The 13,510-nt window shown below is 53.8% G+C and overlaps 1 protein-coding gene across 4 annotated transcripts in view; it reads left to right on the forward strand.

The window, feature by feature from the left end:
• DOCK11 (dedicator of cytokinesis 11) overlaps window positions 1–13,510 on the forward strand; it is a 136,004-nt gene that overhangs the window by 30,107 nt on the left and 92,387 nt on the right. For all 4 annotated transcript variants that reach the window (XR_012647363.1, XM_075008070.1, XM_075008071.1 and 1 more), the window contains exons 2-9: window positions 824–940; window positions 1,166–1,255; window positions 2,454–2,536; window positions 3,557–3,626; window positions 5,697–5,792; window positions 10,584–10,718; window positions 11,802–11,979; window positions 12,306–12,385. Coding sequence is in view for 3 of the 4 variants with exons in the window: in XM_075008070.1 (XP_074864171.1) it covers window positions 824–940; window positions 1,166–1,255; window positions 2,454–2,536; window positions 3,557–3,626; window positions 5,697–5,792; window positions 10,584–10,718; window positions 11,802–11,979; window positions 12,306–12,385 (849 nt within the window). In the remaining variant the exon portion in view is untranslated. The remainder of the gene's footprint in view (window positions 1–823; window positions 941–1,165; window positions 1,256–2,453; window positions 2,537–3,556; window positions 3,627–5,696; window positions 5,793–10,583; window positions 10,719–11,801; window positions 11,980–12,305; window positions 12,386–13,510) is intronic.

Below are 13,510 nucleotides of genomic sequence, written 5' to 3' on the forward strand. Positions count from 1 at the left end.
CCATACCCTGAGCTGGAGTCCTTACCCCCTATACCATGAGGCTGTGCTGCTGTGGTGCAGTAACCCAGGCCAGCTCGCCGTCTCTGTGAGAATGACATCAGGCCTGGGGATCTTAGAGTCGCTCTCGCCAAATACTGTTGCCGTGTAGTTTATCTGGAGGGCTGGTTTATTGCTGGGCATGCGGGTGCCAAGTGTGGAAAGAGGCCATTGTGTTGCTCTGCTTTTGGATACTGCCTGAACCTGAGCGAGCGCTCGAACGGCTGGCTTGCTTCCACCTTGCCAAAGGGAGGCCTTCCTGAGAGTGTACGTCTTGGCAGCTCGCATCACCTAACAAGCCTCAAACCGAGATGGCTTAAGCAACCTGGAGTTACAGAGTTGCACAGTTGTCTCAGACTAGTGCTGAAGAACTATGCTCGTGGTCGGTACCAGGCCGTGGAGCTGCTTGAGAACCACGCCAGATAGCCTGTCTGGGCAGGGCATGTGGGCAGACTGGCTAGAGCAGGTGGGATGTTTGGCTTGTTTCTGTAGTCCCCTGTGTCCATGAGCATGTCCCTGATGCACTGGTTTTCCTTCCTGTGGGACGTGTGGTCACGTTCACCTACACGGCAGGGGAAATGTAAGGTGGATGTAACGAGCACTTCACTGGCATCGTGCTTAGAGGGCAGCACACTCGGTGTCACTGGTGTGATTTGTAAAGGGCCCCCAGTGGAACTGGTGGCTCTTGCTGTGGGCATGAATCCCGGTTCTTGGAAGGATGCTTCAGCAGCAAAACTCTTCGTTTTGTTCACTCTCTCTCTTGTGGTTTGCTTTTCTTTTCCTTCAGGAAAAAACCAAAGTGGTTGAGCCCCTGGACTATGAGAATGTGGTGCTGCAAAGGAAAGCCCAGATCTACAGCGATCCTCTCCGCGATCTGCTCATGTTCCCCATGGAGGATGTGTCTGTGAGTTTGGGCTGCCTCCATCTCGCGTACTGGGCCTGATCCACCCTCCCACCCGGCTTTCCACCGTACCCCTTCAGTGTCAGTGTTAACTTCTGCACTGATTTCAACGGCATTTCAGCCTGGTCAAATGGCAGGGATCAGGCCTTAAATCCAGCCTGCAATATTTATTATTTCCCTGTCAATTTATAAGGGCTCGGTTAACCACAAGACCTCTCTTCCCTGCAGATCTCAGTGATAGGTCGCCAACAGAGGACCATCCAGTCTACGGTGCCAGAAGATGCTCAAAGGAAGGCTCAGAGTCTCTTTGTCAGAGAGGTAGAGTTCAGAGACCTGCAGCCCCTTCCCTTTGGGGAATGCTCTCTGGGCGGCTTTGCAGCTAATGGCAGGTCAGGCTGCCAGCAGCTTTGGAGGCCTCCTCTGTGATACCAGGGAGCTGTGACATCCAGGCTTGGAGGAACAGCTCATCTTTCTGATTTCCAGCAGCTGCAGTTGATCAGCCCCCTGCTGCCCCCAGCTGCTTGGGGTGCTGTGTGCACCCCAAGGCCTTAACTGGGGCGAGGGAAGGCAGGGGCTTGAGTGCTTCTGCCCGTCACGCCTCAGAGCTGCTGGAGAGGCCCCATTTGTGCATTGGCAGGAGAGAGCCTGGGGAAGGGACGCCTGAGAACAGCCGCTTTGAGCAGCACCACGTGGAAAATTGACTGTGGGTCACTGTTAAGCAGGCAGCGATTCTCCTTGGCAACTGGAGGGTGGCTCCTGGGAGCAGCAGGTGGGACTGCTGGGGAGCCCAGCTCCTGCACTGCCAGAGACTGGGGGACCCTGGCCAAGGGCCATTCTTTAAAGCAGCTCGACTCTGGAGGCGGTGTCTGAAAATCAGGGTCCACAGAGGGGCCTCATGCTGGGCACTCAGCAGCCCTGGCCAGGTCTGAAAGCGGGGGCTCACGTGAACCCTGATTCCAGCCCCTGCGTAGCTGGTGAGAGGATAGAAGCAGAGAACACTGGAACTGGAGGGGACCTCAAGAGGTCATCAAGTCCAGTCCCCTGCCCTCATGGCAGGACCAAACGCTGTCTAGACCATCCGCGATAGGTGTCTGTCTAACCCGCTCTTAAGTACGGATGGGTGCGCCTTGTATGCGGGCAGCTGCCCCTTCCAGGAAGGCAGGCCCAGCCCCCCAGCACAGTCCAGGTGTAATGAAGGGGGCGGGGCGCCATCAACAGGAGCGGCCTGCAGGCAGAGAGCATACTGGGGCTGGGAGCTCAGAGGAGCAGGTACGTAGGATGCAGTCTGTTGGGGAGGGGATCCGCAGAACGGGGGGCTGTGGGGGGGTCCCTCATTGAGTGTGGAGACAGAGCTGGCTGGTGAGAGGGGGAGACAGTCATGGGCAGACGTGGCGTGGGTCACATGCACCTCGCCCGGCTGAACGTCGTCTTTCAGGCAGCTCAGAATTCTCCAGCGCTGTACGTGTTTTTGTATGTTGGCTGTGATTTCAAAGCACATGCATCGTTCTCCTTACAGTGCATTAAAACCTACCACTCAGACTGGCATGTGGTGAACTATAAATACGAGGAGTACTCAGGTGACTTCCGAATGTTGCCATGGTAAGTGTTTCTCTCTTCGGGGGTGCTAGGAACTCTCCATAACCCTGCCAGACCATGGCTTGATCGCGCCTAACTTTCAGCGTAGGGAAGAGATGGCCCGAGGAGGGAAATGATAGAGGCCTATGAAATCATTCCTGGTGTGAAGAAAGTGAACAAGGAAATGTAATTTATTCCTTCTTACAAGAGAAGAACTGGAGGTGACCCAGTGAAGATGATAGGCAGCAGGTTTAGAACTATGAAAAGGAAGAATTTCTTCACACGGTGCACAGTCAACCTGTGGAACTCCTTGCCCCAGGCCAGGGGATGTTGTGAAGGACAAGAGTAGATATGTGTTCAAAAAGGAACTAGATAAGTTCACAGAGGATAGCTTCAGCAGTGGCTATCAGCCAAGACAGTCAGGGATGTAACTCCTGGCCCAGGGTGTCCCTAATCTCTGACTGTCGCAAGCTGGGACTTGACATCATGATGGATCACCTGTCAATTGCCCTGTTCTGTTCACTTCCCTCTGGGGTGCCTGGCACTGGCCACGGCTGGAAGACAGGGCACTGGGCGGGACGGATCATTGGCCTGTCCCAGTCTGACCAGGCTTATGAAATACTGTTGCTGATCCAGGAACCCCGTAACGTTTTCTGTTCCCTGGTGCTCGCACCCCTCCCCTGCCATATTCTTGTGAGATTGACTTGCCCTTTGTTTGGGTTTGCAAGTCGGAGACCTTTGCAACACTGCTGTGTCTCTCCGACTGGATCGGGGAACTGCAGGAGACACCACAGGGATTCGTTCGTTATCTCACGTTGTAACAGGTCAGGCACAAACATCCTCCTGGCATCAGCCCATCCGACAGGAAGGGACTGAGTTCAGGGCATGTGTCAGGATAAGCTTCAGTGTAGTCTGCTCTGAATCAGGCATCCAGCAGTCTCTCAGCGTTCCCAGCAGCGACAGGGCAGCCCAGTACCTTTCTTACCGTTATCCTGAATCCTTCCCGTTAGTGGGGCTGTATTACATACTGTGTTCTGTTTGCAGCAAATCCTTTAGACCGGAGAAGATTCCAAACCACGTGTTTGAGACTGATGAAGACTTCGAGAAGGACGAGGTAAGGGGAAGATCAGGGTCTCCATAGCACTCTGCAGTGCAGCTGGACCAAGTCACACTCTGGTATGCCTTTGCTGGGGATCATATGCTGGTGGCCCCAGTCCCTTTTCTGAGCAGCTGGGACAAGGCTGTGGACAGTTATCCATTCCCAGGTGCTACGATATAATCTCTTAGAGCCAAGAAGCTGATGAATTAGAAGGCACATGCCTCCTATCAGTGAACTGGGATGTTTGCCCTGAGTGCTTTCTTTGGGTCTCCAGCTGGTATTGTCAGCAGTCTGAGACAGAGAGGCCAAGAGATCGACTAAGGTCTGAATGAAATCTACTGCAGTGAAAAGAGAACCGGTAGGTTTCCATGGGCAAAGTAATCTTGCAAAGTGGCGCTGCTGCTCAGTTAAAGTACAGGGTCTGGCTCTCCTCTGCCTTGTGATATGTGCAGTCACGCCTGCTCACAAGGTGTGAAACGCCACTGTGCCAAGGGCCTGAGTCTGCAGTCAGATCCCAAGTACCCATTGCTTTGAGGGGCCAGTGCCCATGTGCTGGCCGCATTCTGGGGCGCTGAGCCCACTCATGCTTCTCCACAGGTGTCTGAGCTGAGAGTGCGTTGCCCCTCTGAGAATCAGGCCCAAGGGGTTTCACAATGGGCATCTAGTGTTAGTGGTCGCATTTGAACCTGTGCACCTTGACAGCTCTGTCTGATACCACTGCCTTCTGCATCCAGGCGGTGAAGTCTGCCTCTCTCTCCAGCATCCTGTGGAGCTCCTTGTGTTTGGGCAGCACACTGAGAGCCACTGGGGCAAGTTGTTAATAAGTTTCAGCCTGAAATCATTGGACTCTGCAGCCTGAGTGTCTTTAAGTTTGCCATGGCAACAAGGCACCATGGTTGGTCAGTTTGTTAAAGGAGAAAGGCAACGTGTGTTTCGCCAGGGCTGCAGGTTTGAAAGTGATGTTCATGTGCCTTTTTAACGACGGTTGTGCATGCCTTGGATGTGCCTTTTTGAGGAGGGCTGGAACGGCTCTTGGTCAGAGAATATGGATTATTGGGCACAACCTTGAATTCCCTGGTGGTTTTGTTGGCTTGTGTTATAGACTTAACATTAGCTAGGCGTAGTTCTTTCCTGGAATAGCATCTCATGCTATCTCGATGTGGAATTTTGCTGTTAGCTACACTGTGCTTTTCCAAAAGAAAAGGACAAACCTACATTCTCTGCGTGTAATAGAATTGGTTTCTTTTACGCAATTCTCCAAATCAAATAGTCCAGTGAAAATACTGAAGTAATTTGAGGGTGTGTGTCCACACCCCTTCTTTGCTGTACTGTAATTTGCCGGCGTGGCTTGTCTCAGTAGAAGAGGACTGTGCTCTTTGTAATTTTCCTTGTGCATCAGGATTAGATAAAGGAACGGCAACAGAAAAGGCTGAACTGTCAGCAAGGAGGGAGTCTAGACTTCAGTCACAGCTGTAAAGCACCATAAAGGTTTCCATAGTCACTGGAGAGTCTTGAATTATGAGACTTGGAGGCTGGTCTCTAGCGGGCCGGGAGGCCCAGGTTCTGCCCCTGCTCTGCTGCTGCCTGGCAGTGAGACCTTTAGCAAGTTGTTTTCCTGCCTGTGAATGGGGGTAGGGTAGGGTGGGGCGGATATGATGTGTGCTCCATTGGAGAGAGCTGTGAGATCTAACTTTGGGAAAATGCGGAGTGTGGTGAGCTGGGTGGATGCTAAGGGCCAGCTTACCCTGAAAAGTTTTACCTGTATAACTGGTGTGGGGAGAGGTGGTGGTTTTTTTTTTTTCCCTTTTAAATGCAGAATGGTCCCAGGAAAAGCTCTCAATTAGTGACCCTTGCTGTACAGATGTTCCCCTGTCTGAACAGGAATAGCAGTGCCATTACAAAACTCCTCTGTATCATATAGTTGCATCCATTGCGGGGGGTAATCCACTATAACCACAATTTTGTACAACTTGCTAGTGTAAACGAGCCCTAAAGTTCCTCTTGACTTCTGTGGAACTTTCTGCATGTGCTGCAGGGGCCTGGTTAGCACTGACATCACCCTTCTAATCCGCTGGTTTGTTTCAGGACTCCTCCTCCTTGTGCTCGCAGAAGGGTGGAATCATCAGGCAAGGCTGGCTGCACAAAGCCAATGTCAATAGCACCATCACGGTCACCAGGAAGGTGAGCTGGGCTCCATGGGGAGGATTCTCTTCTACAAGGCGTAGTCCTGTCGCTGAGCATTTCAGTTCAGACCCAGGCTCCCAAGTCTGTCTGCTGGGTTTGGTCTGGGCCCCTCTGTGGCTGTCTCGGAGCTTCCGTCTGGATGAGTTCCTCTCTGCAACGCACTCTTTGCTGCCTCCCAGTGAGCAGTGCAGCGCTCACTGGGAATAGCGAGGGGCAGGGTAAGCAAAGAGGAGATGCATAGTACAGCAAACGCCTGCTTGCCTTCTGAAGCCGTGTCTGGGGTCCAAAGAGGAGGACAGCTGAGTTAAGCTGAACCGCTGGCCTCTTTAAACAAAAAGGGGGTGGGGGGTGGGGGAGGCGTTTTGATTGCTGGTTTCCTTGTTGAGTGCAAAGAAGCACATGGCCAGACTTGTCAAATCAGAGTGACAAGTATCGGTGCTTGAGGCGGGGAAGGTGTCACAGACAACGGAGCAGGGCTGACCTTCCCTGCAGCAGCTAAGGCCACACCTACACCAGGGGGAAACATCGAGGTGAGATCTGCAGCTTCAGCGACAAGAATTGCCTGGCTGGCATCGACGTTATCCTAAATCGACTTTTGCTGTCATCCCAATAGTGGGAGGTCGATGGAGGAACTCTCCCATTTGACTCCCCTCACTCCTCATGAGCGCGAGGAACACTGGGGTCGATTTAGCAGGGCCTCACTAGGCGCACTGCACCGAACCCCGGAAGATGGATCTGCAGTGCGTCCATCTTCTGGTGAGCATAGCCAGGCCCTGAGTCTCCGGCTTCTCTCTCCAGTGGATACAGCACCGCACCGCACACCTCAACTTCCTGCCGGGAGTTTGCTCAGCCCGTGATCTTCGTTATTTCAGCCAGCAGCTGTTTTGTGCCCTGATAAAAGAGCTGATGGGGGATAACGTTCCGGACTGTCCAGATCACCGTGGCAGCAGGGCTCAGCAGGGAGGCAAAAACGGGACATTCTTTTGCGTCCCGCGGGAGACCACAAACGTTCCGAAGTGTTCAGTGTTTGGAGTTTCTCCATTCAACAAGGTGCAGCAGCACCTGCCTGACTCGTAGCCCAAATTGTGATCATCTCGTCTGACCTCCTGCGTCACGCAGGCCAGGGGACTGGTCATTTCTCCATTAAGGCCGTCGCTTCTGTTTGCGTTGGAGCATATCAGTACAGCGCCTGTGAAGTGAGGCACGTGCTTTAGGGGGTTGCTGCAGTGGGGGCCACAGTACTCAGCCACAGGCATCTCTGGTTTGATTTCCGGATCCTGAGCAGCTGCTGTCCCATTGACTTGGCTGGTGTTACGGATGGGCAACACCTCTGTAAATCAGGCTTGTGTTTAGCTATAGGTTGATTCAGAAATCAAGGGACCTGAACCTCATGGCATTGGTGAAAACTGGTTTGATCACTACTCTTCCGTGCAGAAGACTTCTCACAAGCCTGTTGCTAGAGTTCTGAGAAAGCCGCAGCACCTGGCAGCTCTGAAGCCATCTGCACGGATACATTGAACTGGCATTCAAGTGCTGCAGAAGGCAATATGCCATGAACTCAGTTCTGAGTTCCTTCATTAGAGTGCTGTGCTAGGCAACGGGCAGTGCAGGCTGTCGATAAGCATGGACAGAATGTTTTTCATGGTGAGCCAGCTTAGGAGCAAAACTTAATTAGGCTACAGCTGACTGCAGTGCACTTTCTTGAAGACACGTTCTCCAGCATGACTCTGGTTAGCTTTGATTCCTACACACACCAGCCCAGTATAACCCCTGGCAATTGCTAGATCAGTACTCCTCTTTTTTCCTGAACCTCCTCAATTCTCTGGCCAGCTCAACACAATTGTTTTTGCTTCATCTGAAGCTGTCACAGCTCCCCCGTGCCAAAGGTGGGTTACCAAGCCAGCTGTACAGTGGTCTGCTGTGATACGGCATTCACTTGGTGCCGCGTTTCCTGCGCTTCGTTCCAAAAGCAGCACAGCATTCTGATAACTTCCTATGGCCCGCAGGCCTGCAAAGGCAAAATATATATAAATAATGCAGACTATTTGGACGTGCTGTATGCTTTGGCGCTGCCCATTGGAAGGATGTTGCGTTGCATGAAATCAAGTGTCCTGTGAGTGAAACCAGGTCAGACTTAGTTTCCTGTTGTCTGAACTTCAGTTAAGTACACGTCTATTGCCTCTAGGATTTGCCACTGCACCCAGCACTGAAGTGTATAAGGCCCCAGTGCGGGTACTTAACGCTGAGTTCCTACTGAAGTCCACGCATGCTGAGTGCATCGTTGAAGCAGGGCTAAAGCGTTCACGCTATCCTCAGCACTTAAAATTCTTCAGCACGTAGTCCTTGGTGCTCACACAGAGTTCTCATCTAGCCACTTACACAGTGTTGTGCGTTAATGGTTTGGATTTAATTCACTCTTCCCAGCCTGTGCCCCAAGCAAATGACCTGATTAAATATGTGATGGATTCACAATTCCTGAAGGCATGAAATTACTGGAGGAACCTGACCCTTGCGGTTCAAGTGCGACGTTGGCCCATATGTGTCCCAGGCCCTCGTTACAAGCAGAATATTTTCAAATCCTCAAAATGGGAGTGCAATGGAGGACCTCTTCTCTCTGGGCGGGGCCCTTCCTCCTTTTAACCATGACCTCAAGCCAGAAAGAAACACCTTTGTGATGCAGAGCAAACCTGAGAACACGTGAAGCCACTTTCCAACTGCTGCAATGGCAGAATGTTCCTAGCCATTATGTACGGTCACCATCCGCCCCATATTGGGTGGGATGGTCCCGTGTTTGGGATGCCAAAAAGGTATCCCCACTGATTTGTTGTTTTTTTTTTTTTTTTGAAAGGACCGGTTGTCCTGTATGTAGGCCCTCGGGGCTGGGGCCAGGAGCACCCATGGCTGCCTCTTCCCGGGGCTTGGTGCAGCCGGGAGGAGCTGCTGCTCCCCTGCATATCTCTCTGGGATGTGAGACATGTTGCCCTACCATTCTGGGCCAGTATCTGCTGCTGGAAAGCTGGGTTTTGTGACTGCTGTGAGGCAGGAGAGGCGCTCGATTGTCTTGCCTCTGTTGTGCCTCTGTAGCTCCCACGGAATAGGAGTCACCTCCCAAGCCTCAAGGTGTTCAGCTAGACTTTAATTTGGCCTCCGGTGGGAGGGGAGCAAGAAGTTGCAGATGCAGCTAATGGTGCCTGTGGCCTAGCGCACCCATTGAATTGCAGCACCCAGTTGCAGCTGTTACTGTGATCTTTAGCGCACAGGGCTGTGCAAGCAACTCGCGTGTGCTGGAACAAATCGCCGGATGCTTGCGCAGTGGGCTGCCCCACGGCCTACCTTGGCTTTTCCTTTGAGAAGTGTTGGGGACGGGAGAGAGCAGCATAGGAGGTGTGCAGACATTGTAGGGACTCTGCCCTGGGGGCGGGGAGGCCCAGATGGTAATATGCACCTCTCCCCAACCCCAAGGATGGTAATCCAGGGTTTGCTCCTGCAGTGCGCTCAGCACTTTGACCCTGAGCCAGCAAAGCACTTAAGCAGTGGAGTCATCCTATAGATTGCAGTGGGACCGTCGACAGACTCAAGTGCTTTGCTGAGTCGGGTGAGCTCTGCTCAGCCCCTTCCGATCAGCGGGGCGACAGGACTAGGTGCCGGCTCTGATCAGGCCAGAAAGGACCATCAGGCTCACCTAGTCTGGGGCGTCACAGGACAAAGTTCTGAGTGACCTCAGAGTGCGGCAACCAGCTGTTGCTGGAGGCTGCTTTCACACGTCCCCCAAAGTCCTTAGTTAGCTTTGGGAAAAGCAACTAAATAAGCACATACGCACCATCAAATTGGGGCCGTTTACGCGTTCCTAGTGGGCAGGTCCACTGGGAAAAGCAGTGCTAACAAGCAGCCTGGGGCGCCTCCGACAGCTGACTTGCACAGCCCTGGCAAGCTGGGGACAAACTGAGTGCTGGATGGGTGGCCACGGAGGCAGTGGGGGCTGAAGCCCTGTGGCCTGAGCCTGCTATCTTGGGGCTAAACCCCCCAACACCCTTTGTCCCAGGAAGGCGGGGGGCTCACCAGATGCCTGCTCATCCAGTGCTGTGCCCCAGCTGTGTGTGGTGGGGGCAGAGCCCAACTCCTGCTGGTGGCCCCTGAGAGCAACACAAGGCAGGGCACCCGGCGGCGGGGACCACTACTCCCCCACCCCTGTCAGCCCGGGAAGCGGTGGTCCCAAGAGAAGTCCCTGGAGAAACACTGGTCTAGTCTGACCTCCTGCTTATCCCAGGCCAGGGAACCCCACTCACCCACTCTTGTGGCACAGCCCTAACCCCAGGCTGAGTTACTGACATCCTCAAATCGGGTTGTAAAGACTCCACCCTTTACACTGGTTTAAACCAACCGTGATCAGTGCCACAGGCTGCAGGGGGAAGGCGAAACCCCCCAGGGCTTTGCCAGTCTGAGCTGGCTACTGAGCGTTGAGCTAGCTCAAACTGCAGGAGGTGGCCGGAGGGTCTTGGGAATTACCCTGGAGTTCAGTGTGAGATGCAGGAGCTTTGTGGGGTTGTTTCAGCCCTGGTGGGAGTCGCTGATCCGTGAAATGTGCTCTCTGCTCTTTCCTCCTTCTAAAGGCTGAGTGTGAGAACATCTTTGATAACTCCCTGGTCAGTGTTGAGTCCTGAGGGAGCAGCCATTTTTCCTAGGGGGCATTTTCATAGTGACCGAGAAGTCCAGTGTTGTGGGAAGGTCTTGCTAGCTACAAATGGTACAGCGTGACCCTTGTATGCAAATGGTCTTCTGCTCTGGCAGGTATTCAAGAGGCGGTATTTTTACCTCACACAACTCCCAGATGGTTCCTATATTTTGAATTCCTATAAAGATGAGAAAATTTCCAAGGAATGCAAAGGCTGCATCTTCTTGGACGCTTGCATTGATGTTGTCCAGGTAGGTTGGTAAGGGGTGAGTCCCACCAGCTTTTATCCCTGTATGGGAGCTTCAACAGCATCCTTCGCTTGCCTGCCTGACCTGTTCTGCAGCAGACTGCAAGGCCGTCCTTCGGCTGGCGGGGCAGGAGGCAGAGCCTACAGCTGCCGGAGTAAAACCCGGCCATTTTGCTGCTGTCGTGCCTTCCTTGCTAAAGTAAGATGAGCTCTTTTTCTTGGTGACTCTACAGAGTCTGCCGCAAAGGGGCCTTCTCTCCTGCCTGCGACCTCTAGACCAGAGCAGGTATAATACGCCTGCAGGCAGGATCTGGCCCTCCAAGGCTCTGGATTTGGCCTCCAAGAGCCTCCATCACACTCCCTGCCTGTCCCGCCCCTGCTCTGTGCTCAGAGCAGCTCTCTGAATGCTGCCGATCTGGGGAAGGAGAGAAACTTTGCACGCTGCCCCTGCCCCCAGCAACGTTTTTCAGCTCCCATTACAGTTTCTGGCCAGTGGGAGCTGCCTGTTTGCAGGACAGGTGGTGTGCCAGGACACCTCCAGGCTCGCAGCACTCAGGTATAGGATGCAGCCATGCAGGGGTATGGGATGCAGCCATGCTGGCTGAGAGCCACCCAAGTAAGTGTCTCCCAGCCAGAGCCTGCCTTGGCTGCTTGCTACTGTCCAGCCCTGAGCTAGCTGCATGTCGGTGGCGCTGAGCAGGGCCTGCATGCAGCTTATGATTCCCTTTCAGAATGAGAGTTGCTACGGAAAGTCAGACATTTGTGTCACTTCCCAGAGGGGTAGCTGCAGAACGAACGAGGAGTCCTGTGGCACCTTGAAGACGATCAGATTTATTTGGATGTAAGCTTTCGTGGTTACGAACATCTGGCAGAAGTGGTTTTTCACACACGGAATCTTATTCCCAACTGAATCAGTTTGCCTCTGAGGTGCGGCAGGACGCCTGGTTAGATATGACATTGTTCTGCGTGTGTAATGCGATGTACGGGGGAGGAGCCTCATACTAGCTGTACATGGAGCTGAGGTGTACGGGGAAGACCATATTAGTGCAGTGTCATGTGAAGCCCACTCTCCCGTTTGTTGGTGCAGTGCCCCAAAATGCGCCGTTACGCATTTGAGCTCAAGATGCTGGATAAGTACAGCCATTACCTGGCTGCCGAGAGCGAACAGGAAATGGACGAGTGGCTGGTAACTTTGAAAAAAATCATTCAGCTCAACACGGAGAGTTTGGTGCAGGAGAAGAAAGACCCAGCGGAATCTGCCCAAGGTCCGTTTTTAAATAATGCGAGATTTCCTTCCCCCCCCCGTCCTGCACAGAAGCCATCCCTCTGCAGCATGGGGTGCCTAAAAATAAACATGGGAACAAGTAAAGGCTGGTGCTGAGGTGAGCCAGCAGCACACAGCTGTCAGCGGGGGAGTAAGAGTGGGTTGAAACTTGACTCTTGTGTGGGATGGGGAACCCAGGGCAGAGCCCCAGCAAACTGTCCATGTGCCCTTGTAAGGGAGCGGCCTAGGAGCGTAGTCCGGGGCCTAAGGGGATGAGACGGCGCCAGGGCTGTTGTGGTGAACATCTGCTTTTCGTTGACTTGACAGAGGATGACTCTATCAGCCAAGGGAGATCGGAAAACATCCTGGAGAGCTTGGAGCGCAGCATGCATCCGGAGCTGATGAAGGTATTGTGTGCGCAGGGCTGGTTTCCTCCAGCCCACAGCAAACCCTCAGCTGCTGCCAGAAAGGGCCTTTCCACTGGACACTAAGTGACAGAGGTTAAGGTCCCTACGGCTGATGTTCCCAAGCTGTGCCCCCAGGAGAGCTGGGTTGCCATGTGTTGCTGCTGGTGCCAGCTTCACCGCCTCGGGTACAGAGCCCATTGGGCTGTCCCAAAGCAGGGAGCTGGAGCTGCTCCCAGGTCTGCTTCCAAGGCTACTGCACAAAGAACTGCTTGCAGTTCCATCCAAATGCAGGCGAGCCACCCGTGGGAGCCAGAGCCAGAGCCAGCACTGCCAGGGCTGCCGTCCAGAGCCAGCTGCAGCGCTGGGGCAGAAGAAGGAACAGTGAGGGGCAGCAGTGAGCTGGGTCAGGACGGGGCAGGGGAGCACCTGTGCCTTTGCAAGGGCAGGGACCTAGGAGACTGGACCCAGAAGGAGCTGCAGACAGGAGGACGACAGGCCACAGGCTGAGAATTCAGCTTGAGCAGGTGCTCTGGTTCCTTTTTCAGAGCCCTTTGTGGGAGGGACCTGCAGGAGGCTTTGCCAAGGCAGGCTGTTCCTACAGAACTGTGTGTGTGCCAGGCATCGTGGCACAGAGCTTGGAAGGGGCTAGTGGCCGCCGAAGGGCGGTGCGGGGACGAGCGTGCCATAGGGGAAGGGGGCATGTGCATCCAAGGTGCTGGCTTGGTACATCTTCAGGGTCAGTGTGAGGCACCTGAAGTCCACGTGGGAAGAGACAGGAAGCCCTGGGGAGCAGGGTCAGAGCAGCTGCCAGGGAAGAGTGTTTTTTCTGCAGCACATGGGGTGCGTTGGAGGAGATGAGATGAAATGAGGCGGGGAGGCTGCAGGTGTGTGGGTAACAAGGGCTTGGAGAGAGGAGGCTGGTGGGTAGGGCGGCAGAGACCCTGCAAGGTAATGCCGTGGAAGGAGAAGCGGCTGGATTTGGTGAGAGCCGAAAGGGGAAGCATCAGACTACCACCAGGCTGAAGATGTGAGTGACTCAGAAGGTGGGGACATTGCTGATGGCGATGGAGAGAAGCAGGGAGAGAAGTGTGTTTTGGGAGCAAGCCAAGAAGTTCTGGTTTGGAC

The sequence above is a fragment of the Carettochelys insculpta genome, chromosome 13 (assembly GCF_033958435.1).
Source record: "Carettochelys insculpta isolate YL-2023 chromosome 13, ASM3395843v1, whole genome shotgun sequence".
NCBI classification, from domain to species: Eukaryota; Metazoa; Chordata; order Testudines; family Carettochelyidae; genus Carettochelys; species Carettochelys insculpta.